The 26,749-nt window shown below is 37.1% G+C and overlaps 1 protein-coding gene across 1 annotated transcript in view; it reads right to left on the bottom strand.

The window, feature by feature from the left end:
- SERINC1 (serine incorporator 1) overlaps window positions 1-26,749 on the bottom strand; it is a 42,913-nt gene that overhangs the window by 13,873 nt on the left and 2,291 nt on the right. The window contains exons 2-3 of the mRNA XM_027604151.2: window positions 4,154-4,315; window positions 940-1,109 (exon numbers count right to left, since the gene is read on the bottom strand). Of these exons, the coding sequence (XP_027459952.1) occupies window positions 940-1,109; window positions 4,154-4,315 (332 nt within the window). The remainder of the gene's footprint in view (window positions 1-939; window positions 1,110-4,153; window positions 4,316-26,749) is intronic.

Here is a 26,749-nt window from a genome sequence, read left to right as displayed (position 1 = left end):
TGTTTAAAAATACATTTAATAAATATATTTGTAAAAGTACAAATAAACAAATACCAATGACTACAAGGACAAAATAAATCAACCTGTCACAGCACATTTTTCACTAATATTTGTATTTCACTTGTTCATTCTTCCTGTCTTCGGTAGCATAATAAAAAATAAGCAACAGCAGATACTCAAAAAATTTTTTTAGTTCATTATGGGGAGAAAAGAACAGATAAAATTCAAAACATTCAAATTAAGTACCAGAAGTGATGCTCTACATTAAGGGATATTAATAAAAGAGGGACCCTGAAGTTTCTTTCTAGATTGTCTAGTACAACCATTTAGACAATCAATCACCCTGCTGAGGATTAAAGTTTTTCATTTTGGTTGCACTGTAGGTCTAAGTAACCAAGTTCAGTGTCATGTAGTAAGACTGATCTACCAAGAGCTAAGAGGAGGAGGAATGAGTTCCTCGTTATTAGTAACAGATATGGCAGACCCTCTTTTGTTTTAATTAATTAATTTAGAGAGAATGCACAAGCAGGATGGATAGAAGGAGAGGGAGAGGGAATCTCAAGCAGACTCCCTCCACGCTGAGTGTGGAGCCCGAGGTGGGGATAAATCTCACCCTGAGATCATGACCTGAGCCAAAACCAAGAGTCAGATGCTCAACTGACTGCGGCACCCAGGTGCCCCAGTTGATTCTCTTTTTATGATGAAGTATAAAACATCATGCATCAGAGATTATACCAATAAGTAATCCAAGACTACTATTTAATATTTATATTGGTAAAATCTGATATTCTCAGTAGAGACAAGAAGATATTTTTACCTGGTCATTCATGAATAACAAAATAAACCTGCAAACTCCATGACTATCTTAAAGTTTCTTTAGACAGACTCAAAATAACTGAGAAAACGCTACCCAGACTTTTGTATCATTCAAAGACGTACCCATTATGCACTGCAGCTCTTGGATCACTGCTGCTCTTCACTTTGATCATTAGCAGAGAGAGGAGAAGATAGAACATAGCCAAGCCAAAGCACAGACGGTACACAGCTTTATAGCCAACCAAAATATTACAAGGAACAATGCCTTTTTCATTTTCACAAAATCCAGGAATCTAGAAAAACAAAGAGTTTATGATGTAGAATTTTTTCAAGTAAAAATGAAAGTTCTAGGTAATCAAATAGTTTAAGGTTTAGAAAACAGAAATTTGCTTTACAGTTTATGTTGAATATGTAAGCAAGTTAAGTCTGGAACATTTTCATCAGATAGACATTTAACTCTCTTTTTACTTTATTCGAGCCCATGAAAAACTACAAATGCTGAACCAAAACTGGATGTTTATTCTGACTTGCAGACTTATTCTAAATTTCCTAAAAGGTGCATTCTCTTGTGATATGCTGAATTACTTGTATAAGAGAGAAATGCAATCAATAAAAGATTAAGAAATTATATAGTAAGTCAGCTTCTAAATACTGAAGAGAACAATGATGGCTTCTCAGAGCTAATGTGACCTAAATACATTTTGAGTTCTGAATTCTACAAGTGTTATTTTTTTTAAAGATTTTATGTATGTCAGAGACAGAGAGAACGAGCAGAGGGAAGAGGCAGAGGGAGAAGCAGGCTCCCCGCTGAGCAAGGAGCCTGATTCGGAACTCTATCCCAGGACCCTGGGATCATGACCTGAGCCGAAGGCAGATGCTTAACCAACTGAGCCACCCAGGCATCCCTACAAGTGTTATTTCTGATAATGAATGGATTTGGATTAACAAATAGCTGGCACTGATTTTATTTTTAACTTAGAAATCTGAAAAAGACTGATGGCCATTACAGAAAGTCACAATGGAATCAGAATACAAAAAACAAAACAAAACAAAGAACCTTTAGTGAAATAAATGGGAGTAGTCCTCAGAACTACATACACTACTCCTACATATGAGGATGAATTATTTCCTCTAGAAAATGTTAAAGCAAACAGATATGTCAAAATAGGACTATTAATTTGTGCCTTTAAAACCAAGAACTTACAATTGTATTTAAGCTAATGGGGAGGCACTACTTCCTTTTGCTAGTTCCTACATGGTCTGTAACCCTTTCTTGGTCTCACTTAAATCTCACCTTTCCAACCCAGTTTAAGCCCTATGGCAGTATGTACTTACCCATAATCACTTGCAACATGTACTCAACTAGGCATCCTTAATTATCCCACTCCCTTGTATGAAAGCAGGACACACATGGAGAATTTCCATCATTAAGTTAATTCAACCACCTAGTTTAGTGAGGTTAAGCTAGTTCAATAACAACCCCCAAATATCAGTGGCTTAAAACAGCAAAGGCATAGTTCTTCCTCTTGTACATGTACATAACTGGTTCTGATAGTCATTTCAGGAGTCCAGGCCGTTGGGGAAGCCACCATTTCAAATGATGTATGTGTTGTGACAGATAAAAAAGGAAATCTTGTACCAGTAAGTAGAGGCTGATGTGTATTTCTTCAACTCACAACTCACTGATCAGTAAGTACTAGAGACATGGCCCCACATCTCACAAGCACTCTAGGAAATGCAAATCATTGGTGACCTTCAGAAAGCAGAGAAGCAGAAATATTTGGTGTTGAGAATTAATATCCACCAACTAAACTAATTATAACCATGGTCAACCAGATCCATGACAAAACCATATAAATATGTCTTTTGCTTATACCCAAGGACTTGAGTAACATTAACTGGTCATCCACATCTACCATGTGCAATGCTAGTTACTTTCACAATCATAATCATCTCATTTTCCTTACCCCATAGGCAACATCAAGCAGATACTGTGCTTTAAAATGGAGGTCCACTGCCATATTCTTTCTCAAACTCAAATTTTCTGTTGTCATTTGTCTTGTCTTGGTGGAAAGCCAACTTCCATACCTTTTCTTGATCACCTTCTCCCTCTCGCCCTTATACAGATTAAAGCCCGTATCTTTAACCCCTCTCAAAATATAAATGATTAAATCTCATCCTAAAAAATCTTTTCCTTAACTCAGCTGCCCTCTGAGACTACCATCTTTGTTACAAAAATACTCAAATCAGCAGTTTATACCTACTGGATACATTTCCTCACGGCTGTTTGATTCTCCTCCTACTTCTGATTCCAGCACTCTAAAGAAATCGCTTTTTCAAGACAGTAATGATGTCAAATACTTTCTTTCTAAGGTCTGCACAATAGGGCATTCACTTGTTTCACCCTTTTTCATTGTTCCTTCTGAGGTTCCCTTTTCTCTAGCAACCCCTTTCAATAACGGCTTTTGTCAAAGTTATGTCTTCATACTTTGAATGGTCTTCTTCAGCATATGCTGCCATGGTTTCAACTTTCATCTCCATTCCCAAAACACCTCTAGCTAGGATTTCTTTTTTGTTACATACTGTGTTTTCTACTTCTTGTTAGATACACAAACATACTTTCTCACACATGTATGTAGTGCAGTATCCCTAAGTCAATGTTTTATAAACTAAATGAATCATATTTTCCTCATCTCCTTTTACAACCTGACTCCCTGAAAATTTTTTTTTAAAAAATAAAACACCTCCCCTCCCCAGTTAACAGTAACAGTTTCATGCTAGTTGTCTAAAATCAGAACCTGGGTATTACGTATGATTCTATCACTGCCAATATTTAAATCCAGATTCAGTTAATTCTATATTCCGAAAAGCTATTGCAGGCCCCCTATACAGTTCTTGATTATACAATTAAAAGAGCCTCCACATTTAACTGCTTGACTTCTAATGATCAGATCAGTCTTCCTAAAGCATACATATTCTGTTCAACAAGCTCTTTATCCTCATTTTGCTTCCTATTTTTCAATCTCTGCATACAAAAGTTCTACTCATTCTTAGAATGTTGCTTCTTCCATGAGACCTACTGAGTTCTGACATTTAACTGGTTAGAATTACTTATTTCTCATTACCACAGCACATTATCTGTACCACCATCAGAGAAGTTAAAAGCTTATGTAAGTCTTATATTGTCTTTCTTTCCTAAAAGATTAAGGATTACTAAAACTGGAATTACATGTTATCTTACTTTGTACATTACGATTTCCAAAACCCAACAATCAGTTTTAAGCATACTCATTACAGGTTCAGTTGATCAATTAAAAAAAAACAAAACAAAACTAACCTTATTCAGTTGTTCTTCCATCCCCGGTATCAACATCACACAAGCTACACACACTCCAACAAGCAGGAAAAGTGCATAGATCAATCTAGTTACAGTAGAGTTGTTTCCACTAGGACAGCATCGACACAGCAAACATGGGGCACTGCCACATAAACATGGTATCTGGGAAAAAGAGTATTAAAAATCAGTATAGTTTAAAATGATACAGTGAAAATTTGTTTCATTCACTCAAACAAACAAACACAGGACTGAAGTTAAAGTAATTACCAAGGGGAACAAAATGTATTTGGTTCACACATAATTATCCACAAATAAAACTTAGTACTTTCTGTGTAAAGACGGACCAAAGTCAAACATAAAAGTGCTTGACCTCTAAATCAGTTAAAATAACAAAGTAAAAAAAAAAAAAAATCACCAGCAGCAAAGAGTTGAGAAAAACAAACAAACAAAAAACCCTGGGAAAATAACAAGCTCTGGCTCCTGTCTTTTAGCCCCCAAATACAATACTGGTGAATTCACAAAATTCTGAGAATTCTCAAACACCCCAGAAGACAAAAAGAAGGGAACTGGCATCCTTATCTTTTCCTCTTCTGAGATGGTAGTAGTGAACAAAGTGAAAACTCAGGCCAGCTAACTTTCTCCAGTGGAACTCCACAGAAAACTACACCAGGGGAACAGGGTAATTCCCTCACCAGGAGAGACGAACGTTGATAAAGCAATTTGCCAATAGTTCAGAAAGGTTAAGCATTAAGGTTCTCACAAGGACTCACCATAACCTAGGCTAAGCTTCCTCATACTGTCAGACTTCAGAAAGCTGGACAGACTAGGGTATTCCAGCCTTATAGCGATAGGTCTGGGGGAAAAGTCTCAGAAACCAAGGGAAGGGAGTATGGTAGCAGTCATACACACTACAGCAACCAATATAGTGCAGGAACAAAGCTGTTTATAGTAAGCTCAAAAAAGAAAAAAAAAAACATGGCAACTATGCAAACATACTCTAGCAAAAATAAATAAATAAATAAGCACAACCCTCAGGGGTAAGAGGAAAAAAAGGGTGAGAGAGAGACGTTTGAAGAATCCAGTCTGAAACAAAACATAAAGCAATTGAAAAAGTTAAAAAATGAAATGAGAAAAGAATAAAATAAGATAATTAAAAAAGAAAGTCAAACTTAAAGAATAATTAATTATTAAGTAACAAAACAGACATGGCTGAAAATAAAATTACTAACAGAAAAAAGCTTGAGATAATTATTATAAACTTAGGTCAAGATGCAGTTAATACTGATCAGATGTATCCTACTGCCTTAATCAATGGAAAAATTTAAGCAAAACAATGGTTTTTCAGACAATTAACAATAGGCAAGGCAGGACAGTAATTTCTGAGAGAGAAAACAATGTGAGCTCCATGACTGACCCATCCTTCTGTCTGGGGAGAGCTTCCAGTATAGGGAGGGGATCTAAGCAAAGGCCAGCAGTCCACCTGAATTAAGGAGATAGTTGGGAGCTGGAACAGAGTTGATCACAGAGAAGTAAAGGCAGCTAAAGTTTACAAGGCAGAATCCTGCAGAGAAGAAAGCTACAAAGTGAGCTCCGGAAATCTGCAGAGGCTTCAACTTGAATCTTCAGCAAAGCACTGATCACTGCAAGCATTTGAATAAAATCCCCAAGGAGGGGGAAGAGTTGGTATTGCCACCAGCCATAGTGGAAAAACCTTGTAATCCAGGAGGCAGTGAGTTATAGGCTATTGCTTAGAAAAAAAAAAATCAGCCATAAGATTAAAGGCTGCTCCAGCCTCACTTAACAAAGCATAAAGGAAACATCAAAAAGGTCAAATTTTCTTCAAATAACTCACCTTTGCCCAAGAATATCTTTTTAAAATACATCCATCAACGTAAAATTTACAATGTCTGACATCTAATAAGAATCTGATAGCTATGCAAGAGAGTAAAAAATACAACCTTTAATGAGAAAAATCAATCAAAATCAACCCAATAACACAGATGACTTAATTATAGATAATGGCATAAAATTATTATTTTAACTATATTTCATACTCTCAAGGAGATTAAAAAAAAAACCATCAGCATGTAAGGAGAGCCACGGAAGATAACATAAAAGATCCATACCAAACCTGTAGAAATGAAAAATAAAGTAACTAAGCCAAAAAATACTAAGACACTGCAAAAAAGATTAATGAGCCCAAAAACACAGCAAAAGAAATGAGATAAAAATGCTAGGACAAAAATGAACAGATCAGTGTAGACAATTTCAAGCAGCCTAACGTAAATGAAATTGGAGCTCTCAAAAGGGGAGATGACCAGAAGAGTCCTACTGAGGAAATAGTTGTCAAAATGTTCCCATATTTAATCAAGATTATAAATTCCCAGATTCAAGAAGCTCAATGAAATTCTAGCAAAATAAACATGATGGAAACCACATCCACTCATATCACAAACTGCTTAAAAACAACCGTAAGCAGAAAAATCTTTAAAAAGCAGGCAGAAGAGGGGGCGGAGCAAGATGGCGGAGGAGTAGGAGACCTAGATTTCCTCTGGTCTCAGGAATTCAGCTGAATAGGGATCAAACCATTCTGAACAGCTACGAACTCAACAGCAGATCGAAGAGGAGAGTAGCAACAACTCTCTGAACAGAGAAGCGACCACTTACTGGAAGGTAGGACGTGCGGAGAAGTGAATCCAAGGCGATATTCCGGAGGATAGATGGTGGGGGAGGGGGCCTCCGCCGGCCGCTTCTGGCAAGTGATAGAGCCGCGGAGCACAAAATCGGAACTTTTAGAAGTCGGCTCCGCGAGGGACGTCGCTGCACTGGCTAAGCAGGGGGTGGAATCCTCCCAGGACAGTGTGGTCTCAGGACCCTTGGGGTCACAGAAAGACCAGGGGTGCCTGAGTGCACCAGAGCTCCCAGGTATTGGAGCGGGGAAGCCGGCTGCAGAGACGGAGCAGAGGCGCGGGCTCTCAGCTTCGGGTTGCCGTAAACTGTGATCCGCGGCCCAGTCGGGCCACTGCTCCTCCAGCAGGGACCCAACAAGCGGCAGAGCTGGGGAGACTCCCCTTCCTCCCCCGGGAGGAGCAGCGCGGAAGTGCACCGCAGGGATCTGCTGGGTTTGGAGACTCAACACGGGGTCGGGTGCCAGAGATAGCAATGCTCGGTCACAGGCCGGGTGAGCGCGGAGAGCGGCCGGAGACCAGGGACAAGGGAGTGACTGCTTTTCTCTGTGGGCACACTGAGGAGCGGGGCCCCGAGTTCTCAGCTCCTCCGGGTGGAGATTGGGAGGCCACCATTTTTGCCCTGGTCCTCCAAGGCTGTACCGACAGCTTGCAGGGAACAAAAGCTCCTGAGATCAAACCCGAGCAGCTTGCTTAGCCCGGACCGACAAGGGCGGGGCAATTCAGCCTCGGGCAAAGACATTTGGAAACCACAGCAACAGGCCCCTCCCCCAGAAGATCAGCACAAACAACCAGCAAGCCAAGACCAAGTTTACCGATCAAGGAGAACGGGAGAACTCTAGCGCTAGGGGAATACTGCACATAAAACTCATGGCTTTTTTTTTTTTTACCATGATTCATTAATTCATCAAAGTTAATTTTTAATTTTTTTTATTTTTCTTTTTCCCTTTTTCAACCAACATCTTATCAATCTTTTTTTAAAAAAAAACATTTTTTATTTTTCATTTTTAGAGTCATATTTTATTCCTTCATAGTAGTTACCCTTATTTTTGGCATATATATATAAGTTGTTCTCTCTTTAAAATTTTGAGATACAGTTTCTCCTAACAGATCAAAATATACCCTAAATCACTAGTGTATGGCTCTGTTCTAGTCTCCTGCCTGATCACATTCTCTTTTTTTCTTAAATCTTCTTCTTTCTTTTTTCAAACAACTTCTTATCTTATCAAGTCCTTTTATAAAATCTTTTATAATTTTCATCTTTACAGTTATCTTCTATCCCTTCATTGTATCAACCCTTATTTTGTACATATATGTCTTTCTTCCTTTAAAATTTTAGGAGGCACTTTTTTCTAACAGACCAAAATACGCCCAAAATCTAGTGTGTGGCACTTATCTATGCACTAGCCTGATCATATTTGATCATATTCTGCTTTTATTTGTATTGTTCTGTTTTTGTTATCTTTTTCTTTTTTTTTTCTTCTCTTTCTTTTTTCTTTCTTTCCCTTTCTTTTCCCCTGGTTTCAGGTCTTTTCTGATTTGTATACAGTATATTTGCTGGGGACGTTGTAAACCTGTTAGCATTTTGTTCTCTCATTCATCTATTCTCCTCTGGACAAAATGACAAGACGAAAAAAATCACCTCAGCAAAAAGAACAAGAGGTAGTACCGTCAGCCAGGGACCTACTCAATACGGACATTAGTACGATGTCGGACCTAGAGTTCAGAATCATGACTTTAAAGATACTAGCTGGGCTTGAAAAAAGCGTGGAAGTTATTAGAGAAACCCTTTCTGGAGAAATAAAAGAACTAAAATCTAACCAAGTCAAAAATCAAAAAGGCTATTGATGAGGTGCAATCAAAAATGGGGGCACTAACTGCTAGGATAAATGAGGCAGAAGAGAGAATCAGTGATATAGAAGACCAAATGATGGAAAATAAAGAGGCTGAGAAAAAGAGGGAGAAACAACTACAGGATCATGAGGGCAGAATTCGAGAGAGAAGTGATACGATAAGACGAAACAACATGAGAATAATTGGGATCCCAGAAGAAGAAGAAAGAGAGAGAGGGGCAGAAAGTATATTGGAGCAAATAATAGCAGAGAACTTCCCTAATGTGGGGAAGGAAACAGGCATCAAAATGCAGGAGGCACAGAGAACCCCTCTCAAAATCAATAAAAATAGGTCAACACCCCGACATCTAATAGTAAAACTTACGAGTCTCAGAAACAAAGAGAAAATCCTGAAAGCAGCTTGGGAGAAGAAATATGTAACCTACAATGGTAAAAATATTAGATTGGCAACAGACCTATCCACAGAGACCTGGCAGGCCAGAAAGGACTGGCAAGATATCTTCAGAGCACTAAAAGAGAAAAATATGCAGCCAAGAATACTATATCCAGCTAGGCTGTCATTGAAAATAGAAGGAAAGATAAAAAGCTTCCAGAACAAACAAAAACTAAAGGAATTTGTAAACACGAAACCACCCCTCCAAGAAATATTGAAAGGGGTCCTTTAAGCAAAGAGAGAGCCTAAAAGCAGCAAAGATCAGAAAGGAACACAGACAATATACAATAACAGTCACCTTACAGGCAATACAATGGCACTAAATTCATACCTTTCAATAGTTACCCTGAATGTAAATGGGCTAAATGCCCCAATCAAAAGACACAGGCTATCAGATTGGATAAAAAAACAAGACCCATCAATATGCTGTCTTCAAGAAACTCATTTTAGACCCAAAGACACGCCCAGATTGAAAGTGAGAGGGTGGAAAACCATTTACCATGCTAATGGACACCAAAAGAAAGCTGGGGTGGCAATCCTTATATCAGACAAACTAGATTTTAAAACAAAGACTGTAATAAGAGATGAGGAAGGACACTATATCCTACTTAAAGGGTCTATCCAACAAGAAGATCTAACAATTGTAAATATCTATGCCCCGAACATGGGAGCAGCCAATTATATAAGGCAATTAATAACAAAAGCAAAGAAACACATTGACAACAATACAATAATACTGGGGGACTTTAACACCCCCCTGACTGAAATCGACAGATCCTCTAAGCAAAAGATCAACAAGGAAATAAAGACTTTAAATGACACACTGGACCAAATGGACTGCACAGACATATTCAGAACATTCCATCCCAAAGCAACGGAATACACATTCTTCTCTAGTGCCCATGGAACATTCTCCAGAATTGATCACATCCTAGGTCACAAATCAGGTCTCAACCGGTACCAAAAGACTGGGATCATTCCCTGCATATTTTCAGACCACAATGCTTTGAAACTAGAACTCAATCACAAGAGGAAAATCGGAAAGAACTCAAATACGTGGAGGCTAAAGAGCATCCTACTAAAGAATGAATGGGTCAACCAGGAAATTAAAGAAGAATTAAAAAAATTCATGGAAACCAAAGAAAATGAAAACACAACTGTCCAAAATCTTTGGGACACAGCAAAGGCAGACCTGAAAGAAAAGTATATAGCAATACAAGCCTTTCTCAAGAAACAAAAAAGTCTCAAATACACAACCTAACCCTACACGTAAAGGAGCTGGAGAAAGAATAGCAAATAAAGCCTAAACCCAGCAGGAGAAGAGAAATAATAAAGATCAGAGCAGAAATCAAAGAAATAGAAACCAAAAGAACAGTAGAACAGATCAACGAAACTAGGAGCTGGTTCTTTGAAAGAATTAACAAGATTGATAAACCCCTGGCCAGACTGATCAAAAAGAAAAGAGAAATGACCCAAATCAACAAAATCATGAATGAAAGAGGAGAGATCACAACCAACACCAAAGAAATACAAACAATTATAAGAACATATTATGAGCAACTCTATGCCAGCAAATTAGATAACCTGGAAGAAATGGGTGCATTCCTAGAGATGTATCAACTACCAAAATTGAACCAGGAAGAAATAGAAAACCTGAACAGACCCATAACCACTAAGGAAATTGAAGCAGTCATCAAAAATCTCCCAACAAACAAAAGCCCAGGGCCAGATGGCTTCCCAGGGGAATTCTATCAGACATTTAAAGAAGAATTAATACCTATTCTCCTGAAACTGTTCCAAAAAATAGAAATGGAAGGAAAACTTCCAAATTCATTTTATGAGGCCACCATTACCTTGATCCCAAAACCAGACAAAGACCCCATCAAAAAGGAGAATTACAGACCAATATCCTTGATGAACATGGATGCAAAAATTCTCACCAAAATACTAGCCAATAGGATCCAACAGTACATGAAAAGGATTATTCACCACGACCAAGTGGGATTTATCCCTGGGCTGCAAGGCTGGTTCAACATCCGCAAATCAATCAACGTGATACAATACATTAACAAAAGAAAGAACAAGAATCATATGATCCTCTCAATAGATGCAGAAAAAGCATTTGACAAAGTACAGCATCCTTTCTTGATCAAAACTCTTCAGAGTATAGGAATAGAGAGTACATGCCTCAATATCATAAAAGCCATCTATGAAAAACCTACAGCGAATATCATTCTCAATGGGGAAAAGCTGAGAGCTTTTCCCCTAAGGTCAGGAACGTGGCAGGGATGTCCACTCTCACCACTGCTATTCAACATAGTATTAGAAGTCCTAGCCACAGCAATCAGACAACAAAAAGAAATCAAATGCATCCAAATCGGCAAAGAGCAAGTCAAACTCTCACTCTTTGCAGATGATATGATACTGTATGTGGAAAACCCAAAAGACTCTACCCCAAAACTGCTAGAACTCATACAGGAATTCAGTCAAGTAGCAGGCTATAAAATCAATGCACAGAAATCAGTGGCATTCCTATACACCAACAAGACAGAAGAGAGACAAATCAAGGAGTCTATCCTATTCACAATTGCACCCAAAACCATCAGATACCTAGGAATAAATTTAACTAAAGAGGCAAAGGATCTGTACTCAGAAAACTATAAAATACTCAGGAAAGAAATTGAAGAAGACACAAAGAAATGGAAAAACGTTCCATGCTCATGGATTGGGAGAACCAACATTGTGAAGATGTCAATGCTACCTAGAGCAATCTACACATTCAATGCAATCCCCATCAAAATACCATCCACCTTTTTCAAAGAAATGGAACAAATAATCCTAAAATTTGTATGGAACCAGAAGAGACCCCGAATAGCCAGAGGAATATTGAAAAAGCAAAGCAAAGCTGGCGGCATCCCAATTCTGGACTTCCAGCTCTATTACAAAGCTGTCATCATCAAGAAAGTATGGTACTGGCACAAAAACAGACACATAGATCAATGGAACAGAATCGAGAGCCCAGAAATAGACCCTCAACTCTATGGTCAACTTATCTTTGACAAAGCAGGAAAGAATGTCCAATGGAAAAAAGACAGTCTCTTCAACAAATGGTGCTGGGAAAACTGGACAGCCACATGCAGAAGAATGAAACTGGACCATTTCCTTACACCACACACAAAAATAGACTCCAAATGGTTGAAAGACCTAAACGTGAGACAGGAGTCCATCAAAATCCTAAAGGAGAACACAGGTAGCAACCTCTTCGACCTCAGCCGCAGCAACTTCTTCCTAGAAACATCGCCAAAGGCACGGGAAGCCAGGACAAAAATGAACTATTGGGATTTCATCAAGATAAAAAGCTTTTGCACAGCAAAGGAAACACTCCACAAAACCAAAAGACAACCGACAGAATGGGAGAAAATATTTGCAAATGACATATCAGATAAAGGGCTAGTATCCAAAATCTATAAAGAACTTATCAAACTCAACACCCAAAGAACAAATAATCCAATCAAGAAATGGGCAGAAGACATGAACAGATATTTTTCCAAAGAAGACATCCAAATGGCCAACAGACACATGAAAAAGTGCTCAACATCGCTCAGCATCAGGGAAATCCAAATCAAAACCTCAATGAGATACCACCTCACACCCGTCAGAATGGCTAAAATTAACAAGTCAGGGAACGACAGATGTTGGCGGGGATGTGGAGAAAGGGGAACCCTCCTACACTGTTGGTGGGAATGCAAGCTGGTGCAACCACTCTGGAAAACAGTGTGGAGGTTCCTCAAACAGTTGAAATTAGAGCTACCATTCGATCCAGCAATTGCACTACTGGGTATTTACCCCAAAGATACAAATGTAGGGACCCGAAGGGGTACGTGCACCCCAATGTTTATAGCAGCAATGTCCACAATAGCCAAACTGTGGAAAGAGCCAAGATGTCCATCGACAGATGAATGGATAAAGAAGATGTGGTATATATACACAATGGAATATTATGCAGCCATCAAAAGGAATGAGATCTTGCCATTTGCAATGACGTGGATGGAACTGGAGGGTGTTATGCTTAGTGAAATAAGTCAATCAGAGAAAGACATGTATCATATTACCTCACTGATATGAGGAATTCTTAATCTCAGGAACAAACTGAGTGTTACTGGAGTGGTTAGGGGTGGGAGGGATGGGGTGGCTGGGTGACAGACATTGGGGAGGGTATGTGCTATGGTGAGTGCTGTGAATTGTGCAAGACTGTTGAATCACAGATCTGTACTTCTGAAACAAATAACGCAACATATTTTAAGAAAAAAGAAAAAGAAGAAGATAGCAGGAGAGGAAGAATGAAGGGGAGTAAGTCAGAGGGGGAGACGAACCATGAGAGATGATGGACTCTGAAAAACAAACAGGGTTCTAGAGGGGAGGAGGGTAGGGGAATGGGTTAGCCTGGTGATGGGTATTAAAGAGGGCACATTCTGCATGGAGCACTGGGTGTTATGAACAAACAATGAATCATGGAACACTGCATCAAAAACAAATGATGTAATATATGGTGATTAACATAAAATAAAAAAATTTAAAAGGTAAAAAAAAAAAGCAGGCAGAAAAATTAAGGCATATTATATAAAGAAAAACAAGGAAGGGTATCAATTTTAATTAAAAAACTGCAAGCCAAAAGTAAGCACTTAAAAAAAACCACAAATGATAAAATTTTATGCTCAGCGAAAGTCTCTTTCAAAAATTAATGTAAAATAAAACCATTTTCAGACATAAAAAGAACACAAGAATCCAAAACTAGCAGACCTAAACTACCAGAAATGTTGAAGGAAATCCCTCAAACACAAGGAAGATTATACCAGACAGCTATCTACACAAACGGAATGAAGAACGATGGAAATGTCAAAATATAAGGAAATCCTTTAAAGGATAATTATCCTTTTTTTTCATTATGTTCACTTAGCCACTGTATAGTAAATCATTAGTTTCTGATGTAGTGTTCAATGATTCATTAGTTGCGTATAACACCCAGTGCTCATCACAACACATGCCCTTCTGATAATTATCCTTTCAAAGCAAAAATAATAGCAATGTATTGTGGGCCTATGTTATAACGAAGGTGGAAAAAAATATGGTGATTGCAAATAGTATGCAAGAGGAGACACTGAAGACATTCAACCATACACTACTGTGCGGTTCTTATATTGTAAATAAGTGGTATGACTGGACATGAAAACAGACTGTAAAAAGTTGAAAATGAATACTATACACAGGAAACTCAAGACAAAGTTTATCTAGTAAGCCAATAAAAAAAGAATACTAAAAATGGCCAACTAATGCAAAATAAGGGGGGGAAAAACTACACAAAAGGGATAACAAGGGACAAACAGAAAATAGAAAGATGGTTGATTTAAGCCCAAACATAATAATCACACTAAATGTAAATGGCATAAACACTTCCAATGAAAAGGCAAAGACTGTATGTTAGATAAAACACTGAGATACAATTCTATTTCTTCTGCAAGAATCCTACTTAAATATAAAAATGCAAATAGGTTAAAAGTGAAAGAAAGAAAAAATAAATACCATGCTATAGCGGTACTAGACAAAATAGACTTCAGAACAAAGAATCCTACTAGGGTTAAGGAGGAACACTTCATAATGAAAAGGGGATATACATGGAGATATTCATGGAGGAGACCTATAATCCTAAATGTTTCTACATTTAATAAGAGAACTTCAAAATGCATTAGGGGAAAATAATAAAACTGAATATAACAAACTCACATTTATATTCTCTCATTAAGTAGCAAAACAAAAATCAGTAAGGATATAGAAAATTTGTGCATTATCAATTAATTGTGCCTAACTGACACTTAGGGAATATTCAATCTAAACAGAGCAGAGCACAAACTGTTTTCCAGAATGCACAGAACACTTAACCAAAACAGACCATATTCTTGGCCATAAAACAAATCTCAAATTGCAATAAACATACAAAATGTCTCAAATCAAACGACCACCATGTATTCTTGGCCCACAATGGAATTTAGACATCAGTAACAGAAAAAACATCTGGAAACTAAATTTTAACAGACTTCTAATTAATCCACAGGGAAAAGATATCAAAAGGAAATTATACAAAATGAAAATAATGTTACATTTGTGAAATTTACAGTACTAAATGATTACATTAAACAAAAATAAAGATTTCAAATCAACAATCTGAGCTTCTACCTTAAAAAAATCAAATAAGCAAATTAAACAAAAAAAGTAAAGAAAATAACAAAGAAGAGAAATCAAGGCAGTAAAAAGCAGAACAAGAAAATCACTGAAACCAGTTTTAGAAGACCACTACAACTGAGAAAGAGACTGACCAGGATATAAAAGAGCAAAAGAGCAAGAGTAAACACACACAAATCATGAATTATGGAAATATGAAGAGACACCAATACACATCCTAGAAGCATTAAAAAAACTGTAAGCGATAAGTATGAACAATTTTATTCAATACCTTAGGTAAAAGAGACAAACTCTATGAAAAACCCACACTGCCAGAAATCATTCAATAAAAATATATATGTAATGTTGGAGCCTGGTTGGCTCAGTCGGTAGAGCATGTGACTCTTGATCTCAGGATTGTGAGTTCAAGCTCCATGTTGGGTGTACAGATTACTCAAAAAATAAAATCTTATGTATGTGTGTGTGTGTGTGTGTTTATGTGTGTGTGTGTGTGTGTGTATACTGAGTAGACCTATAACTATTTTAAAAAATTAAATTTGTAGTTACAAACCTTCCCAGGCATAGATGGTTTCACTGGGTGAGTTCTATTAAGCACTTAAAACTGAAGAGGCAAAACACTTCACAACTCTTTTCTAGTGGGCCAGAATTACTTTGACACTACAGCCAAAAACATTATAAAAGAACAGAGACCAATATCCTTCATGAACATAAATTTTTATTATCTTGTCAATTCAAAATCAATAATGTAAAAAATATATGAAGACTTCTAGTACATGTTTCCCCATGCAAGAAGCACAGCAGTCACCACTCTGTCCTAACCAATAAAAAGCTGGACAGAGTAAAATATCAAGAACTCTGGAGACAGATAGGCAAATACAGGGAGCCGTGCCTTACCAGAGCAGAGAATCACAAGTGGAAGTCAACTTAGGAACCAATGCCCAAGTAGGACAACCTAAACTTTAACTGAAAAATTGCTGGAACTTACTGTGGAAATACCCTCATGCTTCTTGCAGCAGAGGGGAAAAGGAACCATTTTAAAATATACCCAGAACACTCTTGTTCTTTACAATGCTTACAATAAGGAGAAACTAGTTAAGCAGACCCTAACCTGTTGGGGTATTATCAGTGTCACAATAATGCAGGGAAAGGGAAATACTCAATTCCAGCCCAAATTAGCCATCCTCTTCCACCTAGGAGGAAGAGAAAGCCTGAGAGACACTTGTGAGTTCACAGTCCAGAGACACAGGCTCACTAAATGACTAAGACCTAATAATAGGTCTGTGGAACACTACTCCTTTCCCAATACCTCACCACAACGTTACCAAAGCCAACTATCAAGAAAAAGTTACAAACCACATAAAAAGGTAAAAAAAAAAAAAAATAGAGCAAATATCAAAACCAGATATGGTAGGGCACCTGGGTGGCTCAGTCAGTTAAGCATCTGCCTTCAGCTCAAGTCATAATCTCAGGCTCCTGGGATCAAGCCCCACGTTGGGCTCTCTGCTCAGCGGGGAGTGTGCTTCTCCCTCTCCCTCAAATAAATAAATAAAATCCTTTAAAAAAATACAGTAGGGATGCCGGAATTATCAAACTAGGAATTTAAAACAACAATGACTAAAATGTTAAGGGTTACAATGGATAAAATAAATAGCATGCAAGAACACATGGGCAATATAAACTGAGAGATGGGAATCCTAAGAAAGAACCAAAAAGAAATGCTAGAGATCAAGAAAATATAATAGGAAAATTGCCATTGATGAACTTATTAGTAGACTGGACAAGCCTGAGAAGATAATCTCAGAGCGTGAGGATATCTCAATAGAAATCTCCCAAACTGAAAAGGAGCAGAAAGTGAATAAAACAGAAGACAATATCTAAGGACCGTGGAACAACTAAAAAGATGTAATATAATGGGAATAGCAGGAAAAAAAAAAGGAACAGAAAAGAATATATATATACGTATGTGTATACCAAAAAAAAAAAAAAATCCACAAACAGAAGTTAAAAAACCTGCACCTACACACATCATTTGCAAACCACAGAAAATAAAAGATAAAGAAAATATCTTGAAAGAAGCCAAAGGAAAAAAATCTTACCTATAAAGGGACAAAGAAAAGATTACATCAAACTTCTCAGAAACCACGTAAGCAAAAAGACAGCATAGTGAAATATTTAAAGTGTTGAGAGAAAAAAACCCACCAACCTATACTTCTATACTCTGAATTATCCTTCAAAGGTGAAGGAGAAATAAAGACTTTCTCAAACAAAAACTGAGGGAATTTGTTGCCAAATTGTAGATCTGCCTTGTAAGAAATGTTAAAGGAAGTTCTTTAGAGACAAGGAAAATAATATAGGTCAGATTCTAAATAAGAAAAAGCATCAAACATAAAATAACTTCTTTCTTATCTTAATTGACCTAAAACAGGTTAAGTTTGTTAAAAATCTTAAGAACAACACTATATTCAATTATGTATGCATCTTATGTATACTTATGGCTAACAAAAAAAAAGAGAACATAAATTACTACTATCAAAAATGAAGGAGAGGGCATCACCGCAAATCCCCTGGTCATCAAAAGGATAATAAAAGAATACTGTCAATGGTCCACAAATTTGAAAACCTAGATAAAACGAATCAATTCCTTGAAAGACACAAGCTGCCCAAACTCACACAAGAAATAGGCAATGTGAATAAGTCAGTATCTGTTGAAGAAATTGAGTCAATAATAACCTTCCAAAATAGAAAGCACCAGACCCAGATGAGTTCACTGGTAAACTTTACTAAACACTTAAAGAAACAAAATGCCAGTGCTCTGAAATCTCTTTCAGAGGACAGAAGCAGAGAACACTGCCTAACTCATTTTCTGAGACCAGCATTATTTTTAGCAATATAACTAGACCAAAGACATTATAAAAAATGAAAACTACAGATCAACATCAACATCTCTCATAAACACAGATGCATAAATCCTCAACGAAATACTAGCATATCAAATCCAACAATATATGAAAATAATTATATACCATGACCAAGTAGGTTTTATCCCTGATATACAAGAATGGTTCAACATTCAAAAAATCAGTTAATGTAATTCATCACATCCACAAAGATGATCATATCAGTAGATGCCCAAAAAACTATTTGACAAAATCCAACCTCATTCATGATAAAAACTCTCAATAAACTAGGAATAGAGGGGAACTCCTTCAACTTGATTAATAAAACCAACAAAACACCTACAGTTATCACATTTAATGGTGAGAAACTTGAAGCCTTCCCAATTAATATCAGGTACAAAACAAGGATGTTTCCTCTCATCATTCCTTTTCAACACTGTACTGGAAGTTCTAGCTAATGTACTAAAACAAGAAAAGGAAATAAAAGGAAGAAATAAAATTATTGTCATTCACAGATGGCATTATCATCTACACAGAAATTTCAAAAGAACTGACCAAAACAACCCCCACAAAATCTTAGAACTAATAAATAATTACAGCAGGGTTGCAGGATACAAGATTAATAGAAGTCAACTGCTTTCCTATTTATCAGCAACGAAGAAGTAAAACTTGAAATTAAAAATACATTACCATTTATGTTAGCATCCAAAAACAAACAAAAACCCCAAAATACTTAAGTATCAATTTAACAGAGTACATACAAGATTAATATGAGAAAAAACATAAAATTCTGATAAGCAAAGAACTAAACAGAGATGCCTGGGTGGCTCAGTCGGTTAAGCATTTGTCTATAGCCCAGGTCATGATCCCAGGTCCTGGGATCGTGTCCTGCATCGGTCTCTTGGCTCATCAGAGAGCCTGCTTCTCCCTCTGTCTGCCACTCCTCCTGCTTGTGCTCTCTCTGACAAATATAAAATCTTAAAAAAAATTTAAAAAAAAAGAACTAAGTAAATGAACAGATATTCCACATTCATGGATTAGGAAGACTCAATGTTGTTAAGATGTCAATCCCTCAAGCTTGACCTATAGATTCAATGCAATCCCAATCAAAACCCCAGCTAATTATTGTGTAGATATTGACAAACTGATTCTAAAATTCATATGGAGACAAAAGACCTAGAATAGCCAATACGATATTGAAGAACAAAGTTGAAGGACTGACACTACCAGACTTAAGACTTATTTTTTTTTTTAAGATTTTATTTATTTGCCAGAGAGAGAGAGAGAGTGTGAGTGCACAAGCAGGGGGAGCAGCAGGCAGAGAGAGAGAAGCATGCTTCCCACTGAGCAAGAAGCCCCATGTTGGACTCGATCTCAGGACTCTGGGATCATGACCTGAGCTGAAGGCAGATGCTTAACCAACTGAGCCACTGGGGTGTCCCTGGACTTCAGACTTATAAAGCAACAATAACAGGTCACTATGGTACTGTCAAAAAAAAAAGACAAATCAAAGGAACAGAAGAGTGAGCCCACAAATAGCCCCCACATAAATGCAATCAACTAATCTCTGACAAAGGTGCAAAGGCAATTCAATGAAACAAAGATGGTCTTTTGAACAAATGGTACTGTTAACAACTGAGCATCCATATGCAGAAAAATGAATCTAGATATATAGACACAGATCTCACACCTTTTCCCCAAATTAATTCGAAATGGATTTTAAACCTAAATATAAATCCTAAAACTATAAACCAGTATAAGATAACAGAGGAAAAAATCTAAATGACCTTGGGTGTGGCAATGACTTTTCAGATACAACATCAAAAGCATGATTCACAAAAATATAATTGATAAACTGATATTCACTAAAATTAAAAAAATTCTGCTCTGCAAAGGTCAACATCAAAAGAATGAAAAGAAAGGCCAACTATGTGGAAATATTTGCAAAAAACACACCTGATCTTAAAGGACTGTTATCCAAAACACACAGAGAACTCTTAAAACACAGTAAGAAACAATCAGATTAAAAATGGGTCAAAAGACACCTCACCAAATTAGATATACAGAGGGCAAATAAGCATATGAAAAACTGTTCCACATATTTCATATGCATATGGGGAAATACATATTAAAACTCATGTACACACAAAAGCCTGCACATGGATGTTTATAGCAGCTTTATTCCTAACTGCCCAAACTTGGAAGCAACCAAGATGTCCTTTAGTAGGTGAATGAACAAATAAACTGTGGTACATCTAAATAATGATACATTAGTGCTGAAAACAAAAGAGCTCTCAGGCCATGAAAAGACATGGAGAAACCTTAAATGGGTATTACTAACTGAAGAAGGCAATGTGAAAAGACTACATTTTGTATGATTTCGACTATGAAATTCTGGAAAAGGCAAAACTGTGGAGACAGTAAGATCAGTGGCTGGAGTGGGTACAGGAATGAACAGGCAAGGCACAGAGTAAAAAGGGCAGTGAATATATTCTATATGCTACTATAATGGTGGCTACATGTCATTATACATTTGCCCAAACTCACAGAACGTCCAACACCAAGAGTGAACCATAATGTAACCTACAGACTTTGGATAATTATGATGTGTCAACATAGATTCATTAATTTTAACAAATGTACCACTCTAGTGGGAGATGTTGATAAAGAAGGAGGCTATCCATGTGTAGGTTCAGGGGATATATAGGAAATCTTTATCTTTCAATTTTTCTATGAACCTAAAACTACTCTAAAGAAAGCACCCCCCCCCCCCTTTTAAGTGAGAGAGCACAAGTGTTCAAGTCGGGGGAGAGGGACAGAATCTTAAGCAGACTCCATGCTTAGTGCAGAGCCCCACCTAGGGCTCAATCTCATGACCCTGAGATCATGACCTGAGCAGAAATCAAGAGTCAGACAGTGGAGCCACCCAGGTGCCCCAAAAAAAAAAAAAAGCCTTTAAAAAGGTGGTTTTTTAAAAAACCACCTCAGTTTAAAAAAACTGAGCCTGGGTGGCTCAGTTGGTTAAGCAACTGCCTTCGGCTCAGGTCATGATCCTGGAGTCCCGCGATCGAGTCCCACATCGGGCTCCCTGCTCAGCGGGGAGTCTGCTTCTCCCTCTGACCCTCTTCCCTCTTGTGCTTTCTATCTCTCATTCTCTCTCTCTCTTAAATAAATAAATAAAATCTTAAAAAAAATAATAAAGGCTATATGGGATGCCTGGATGGCTCAGTTGGTTAAGCGCCTGCTTTGGCTCAACTCAAGGTCCCAGGGTCCTGCAATGGAGTCCCCCATTGGGCTCCTTGCTCAGGAGGAAGCCTGCTTCTCCCTCTGCCTGCAGCTCCCCCTGCTTGTGCGCTTGCTCTCTTAAAGATAAATAAAATCTTTAAAATAAATAAATAAATAAAATAAAATAAAAGGATATGAAAAGGATAAAATGCTGTAACCAAGTAGAGTTTAGTCAGGGAAAGTAAGGCTGATTGAACTTTCGAAAATCAACCAATGCAATTCACCATATTCACAGACTAAAGAAAAATCATTTACGGTCATCTCAACAGATGCAGGAAAATCACTTGACAAAATTCGACAGCCATTCACGATAAATCGAACAAAACTTTCTGCAAAGAAAGAACACAATTATCCTCAACTTGATAAAGTGCATTTACAAGAAATCTATAGCTGCCATCCATACTTCATGGTTAAAGTCTATTTCCCCTAAGATTCAAAACAAGGCAAGAATATCTGCTATCACAGATACTTAACTTCACACTAGAGATTCTAGTCAATACAACAAGACAAGAAAATGAAAAGGAATATACACAGGAAAGGGAAAAGTAACTTTTCCATTCACAAATAATTGTTTACATGGAAAATGCCAAAAAACTTACAAAATGCTACTAGATTTACAAGGGAGTTTAACAAGGTCCCAGGATACAGTCATTATACACATATTAATCATAATCTTGCATACCAACAAAAAAGAAATTAAACCAACAAAAATAAACTAACAAATCTAAATCTAACAAAATATGTACTAGATCCCAAATGATGAAAATTACAAAACAATGATGAAACAAATCAGACTTAAATGGCAAGGAAAACTGAGCTCATAAATTGAATACTCAATATTTTAAGATGTCAGTTCTTTCCAAACTTATCTACAGAGTCAACCAAATTCCAATCACAATCCCAGAAGGAGGCTGGTAGAAATAAACCAGTTGCTTTAAAAATTTATATGGAAAGGTGAGGGAACTAGAATAGCCCAAAGAATTTTGAGAAACAACAGTATTGGAAGACACACACTACCTAACTTTAAGATTAACTTTAAAGCCACAGTAATCAAAATGGGGTGGGTTTAGGCAACAGTATAGGCAAAAATAAATGAAACAGAATAAAGTTCAGAATAGACTTACATAAATATGGTAAAAAGGGTTTTTGATTAAAGTACCAAAGCAAATCAATACAGGAAGGACAATCTCTTTAATAAACAGTACTGAAATAACTGGAAGAACCCTAAGGGGCACCTGGGTGGCTCAGTAGGTTAAGCGTCTACATTTGGCTCACGTCATGATCCCAGGGTCCTGGGATCGAGCCCCAGGTCAGGCTCCCTGCTCAGCATCTCCCTCTCCCATGCACTTGCTATCTAATAAAGTAAAATCTTAAAAAAAAAAAGAAACAAGCCACAATCAAACCATATATCAAAATTAACTGAGGATTTCTTAGATACAATTTGAAAAGCATGACCCACAGAAGAAAGAAAATTGATAAACTAGGTCTCATCAAAATTAAGAACTTCTGCTATTTGAAAGACACCCTGAAGAGAATTAAGACAAGCCACGGACTTGAAAAAAATATATGGGAATCAGGTAGCTGATAAATGATTTGTACTGAGAATATGTAAGGAATTTTTAAAACTTAAGAAAACAACCAAAATAAAAACTGGGCAAATTATTCGAACATTTTAAGAAAGAAAATATATGGATGGCAAATAAGTGCATTAAAAAGTGCTCAATATCATCAGTTACTAAGGAAATGCACACTAAAAGCATAATGAGGTACCACTACAAACACGTCAGAATGGCTAAAATCAAATAAACTCATAATACTAAGTACTAACAACTCTCTTTGCTGGGATCAAAAATTGGTACAGCTATCTTGGAAACCAGCTTGGTAGTTTCTTGTAAGTCAAAAATGCTTGTCATATTACTCATCAATTCCACTGCTAGATATTTTACCTAAGCAAAAGAGAACTTAAGAGTCACACAAAAAACCTTGGTGGTACCTTTATTGAAATGCTTATAGCTATTTTATCACCAAAATCTGGAAAACCCTTCACCTGATACATGGATAGTAAGTTGTGGTTTATCCAAGCAATGGAATACTATACAAAAAGGAACAAACCACTAATACACACAACATGAATAAACCTCAATCAATTATACTCAGTAAAAAAAGCCCAACTCAAAAGGCCATATTCTGTATGATTTACTCATATGCCTTTCTGGAAAGAACGAACTCTGGAGACAGAAAAAACAGGGGTTGCCAAGAATTAGGATGACAGAATTTAAGGTGCTAAGTGTTCTGTACTGTTATGTAACTAAAGGAGTTCTCAAAATTCACAGACCTGTATACTACAAAGTGTGAATTTCAGATAAATTATATCAACTAAAAAAATGACAAAAATATGGAAAAATAATATGGAAGGAAAACAATGTAATATGAAGGTTAAACTGGTGTCCTTAAAATAGAGAATTCTCTAAATAAACAAAGAGGACATTCAAAGATAGAATCCAAGAAAAACTTCCTTAGAGGAAGAAGTAAATCTGTATTTCTAAAAGAACACTATTTTCTTTCTTTCTTTTTTGTTTTTTAAGGATTTTATTTATTTGAGAATGAGTGAGAGAGGCACACGCCAAGGGAGAGGTAGAGGGAGCAGACTCCCCACCAAGCAGGGAGCTCGAGGCCGGGCCCAGTCTCAGGACCCTGGGATCATTACCTGAGCCAAAGGCAGACGCTTAACCCAGGTGCCCCAAAAGAATGCTATCTTCTAGATGAAAAACATGATAAAAGATTTAAAGTTAGACATATCTGGTTAATTTCAAAGAGAAGTAAAAACTCTTCAGATATCCAGGCAGAGGAAACGAGCCAATAGAACATGTGAGATGTGTTGGGAGGGAGTGGATACCATGGTGTTGTTAGACAAAACAGGATTCATAGAAAACACTATCAAGTTCTGAAAGAAATGGGTATATTATTAAACTGTTAAACAATGCCTCTCAGAAATGTAAGATAGTTTTATATATAAAAGAATTTATAAAGATTTCAGTATCCATGAATTCTTCAAAAATCTATCAGGATTATAAAATTTAGTCAATTAGGAGAGAACATTACATTAAAAAAAAAAACTGGGAGAGGCCATGGTTAAAAAGTGCTTTGAGGTTTGAAACCACTTAAAGTGTAGAGCAGTGGTTCTCAAAATGTAGCAGGTATTGGAATCACCTGGAGGGCTTATTTTTTTTTAAAGAGTCTATTTATTTATTTGACAGAGTGAGAGATAGCGAGAGCAGGAACACAAGCAGGGGGAGTGGGAGAGGGAGAAGCAGTCTTCCCTCGGAGCAGGGAGCCTGATGGAGGGCTCAATCCCAAGAACCTGGGATCATGACCTGAGCTGAAGGCAGACAGACGCTTAACGACTGAGCTGCCCAGGCGCCCCTGGAGGGCTTATTAAAACAGAGTGCTGGGGCGCCTGGGTGGCTCAGATGGTTAAGCGTCTGCCTTCGGCTCAGGTCATAATCCCAGGGTCCTGGGATCGAGTCCCGTGTCAGGCTCCCACTCAGCAGGGAGCCTGCTTCTCCCTCTGCTTCTCTCTCTCAAGAATAAATAAAATCTTTAAAAAAAAAAAACAAAACAAAACAGAGTGCTGGACCTTAGTGTTTCCAGTAAGTCTCCTGGTGTACTGATGCTACAGGGTCCACGAAACACACTTCAAGAATGACTTGTTTAGTTCCAAGACTAAACAACTAGGATAATTATGGTTATAAAACACAAAGGTCACATATAAAAAATAATACGTATACAAAGAGATTCTGGTTAAAGATGGCAGACTAAATATGTGAATTTACCAAGCTCCCAATAAAATAAAAAAAATAAAGGGCTCAGGAGTACACTTAAAATGAACAAACTTAGGAATAAACTTTAAGGTCAGACTTCTGGATTTATTCTCCTGTTCTTTTTGACCTTTTAAGGCCTAAAAAGTTGAATTATAAGCCATCAAAGGAAAAAGTTAAGCAATACAATTTGTAGAATTCCCAAACCAATCAGGAATTGGTGGCACCAGGTAGCCTCCCTAATTGAGGCAGAAGGTAGAGATAAAAATAGGATTCATTAAAGGCTTTTTTAAAGAGCAGTTAAGACAGATTTCATTCCTTTTCTGCTCTGGCCAATTGAAGAGGATGAAGCAGAATTTCTCAAGCCTGGCCCTACTGACATCTTGGATCAAAAAATTCTTTGTTGCTGGGGGCCATCCTGTGCAGTGTAAAATGTTTAGTAGTATCTCTGGCCTTTACTTACTAGATGCTATTAGCACCTCTTACCCCAAACTGGGCAGCAAAAAATGCCTGCAGCCATTGCCAAATGTGCCCAGTTGAGAACCACTGCATCTCCTTAGATAAATCTTTTTAGGAAACTCTCCTGATGAAGAAATGTTTATTTAACATTCAACAACTCCTTTCTTTTTTTGTTAAACTCAGGAAAAAATAGATTTAATGCTTTGTTTAAAAATACATGTTTAGCATGCTACCATTCCTAAAATATATTTTTGTCCATTCATCCATGCATGTATATATACATTGAGAGAGAAGGAATGTTATTGGTGGTGGCATTTTTTTTGTGACGTTCTAACTTTGTACTCTGCTATGCTTGACTGTTCAGTGACTATGAATCATTTCTGCGAAAACAAGTCATTGTACTAAAAAAAAATCTAGCAGAGGCTGACACAAAATAGGTAGGCAATAATCACTAGCTCTTTCTTAAGTATATTAAGTATCTTCGACAAAAAAAAGGGGGGATAGTTATTGTATATAAAGTCCAATAATTCAAAAAATCAATTCTAGCCATTAATATCATTGTTGAGATTGGGGTGAAAGCACTGAAATAGGCATAAATTTCTGGTAATGTAGTTACAGGATTAGGTGGGAGATCCAGATATTTTAATGGTTAATGTAATCACTGATCAAACAGCCACATGAACCAAGATTAATGATCAATCTAATTCTAGGCCACTTAGCAAAGAAACTCAAAAATTAAAGCTCCAATCAATGCACAACGGTAATACATGTATTTTTTTCTTTTGTGTTTTCACAGTTCAGAAATTTTCTACAGCTGTTTTACAAATCAGAAAAAAACTTTACAGAAATAGATTAAGCCTCAAAAAATCTGAGTAAAAAATAAGATTTGTTTAAATGTGGTTTAACTGTTCTAATTTAATGACTTGA

This window comes from Zalophus californianus, chromosome 7 (genome assembly GCF_009762305.2).
Source record: "Zalophus californianus isolate mZalCal1 chromosome 7, mZalCal1.pri.v2, whole genome shotgun sequence".
Classification (NCBI taxonomy): Eukaryota; Metazoa; Chordata; class Mammalia; order Carnivora; family Otariidae; genus Zalophus; species Zalophus californianus.
The sequence above is the reverse complement of the archived record's forward strand: the minus strand, read 5'-3'. Positions and strand labels throughout refer to the sequence as shown.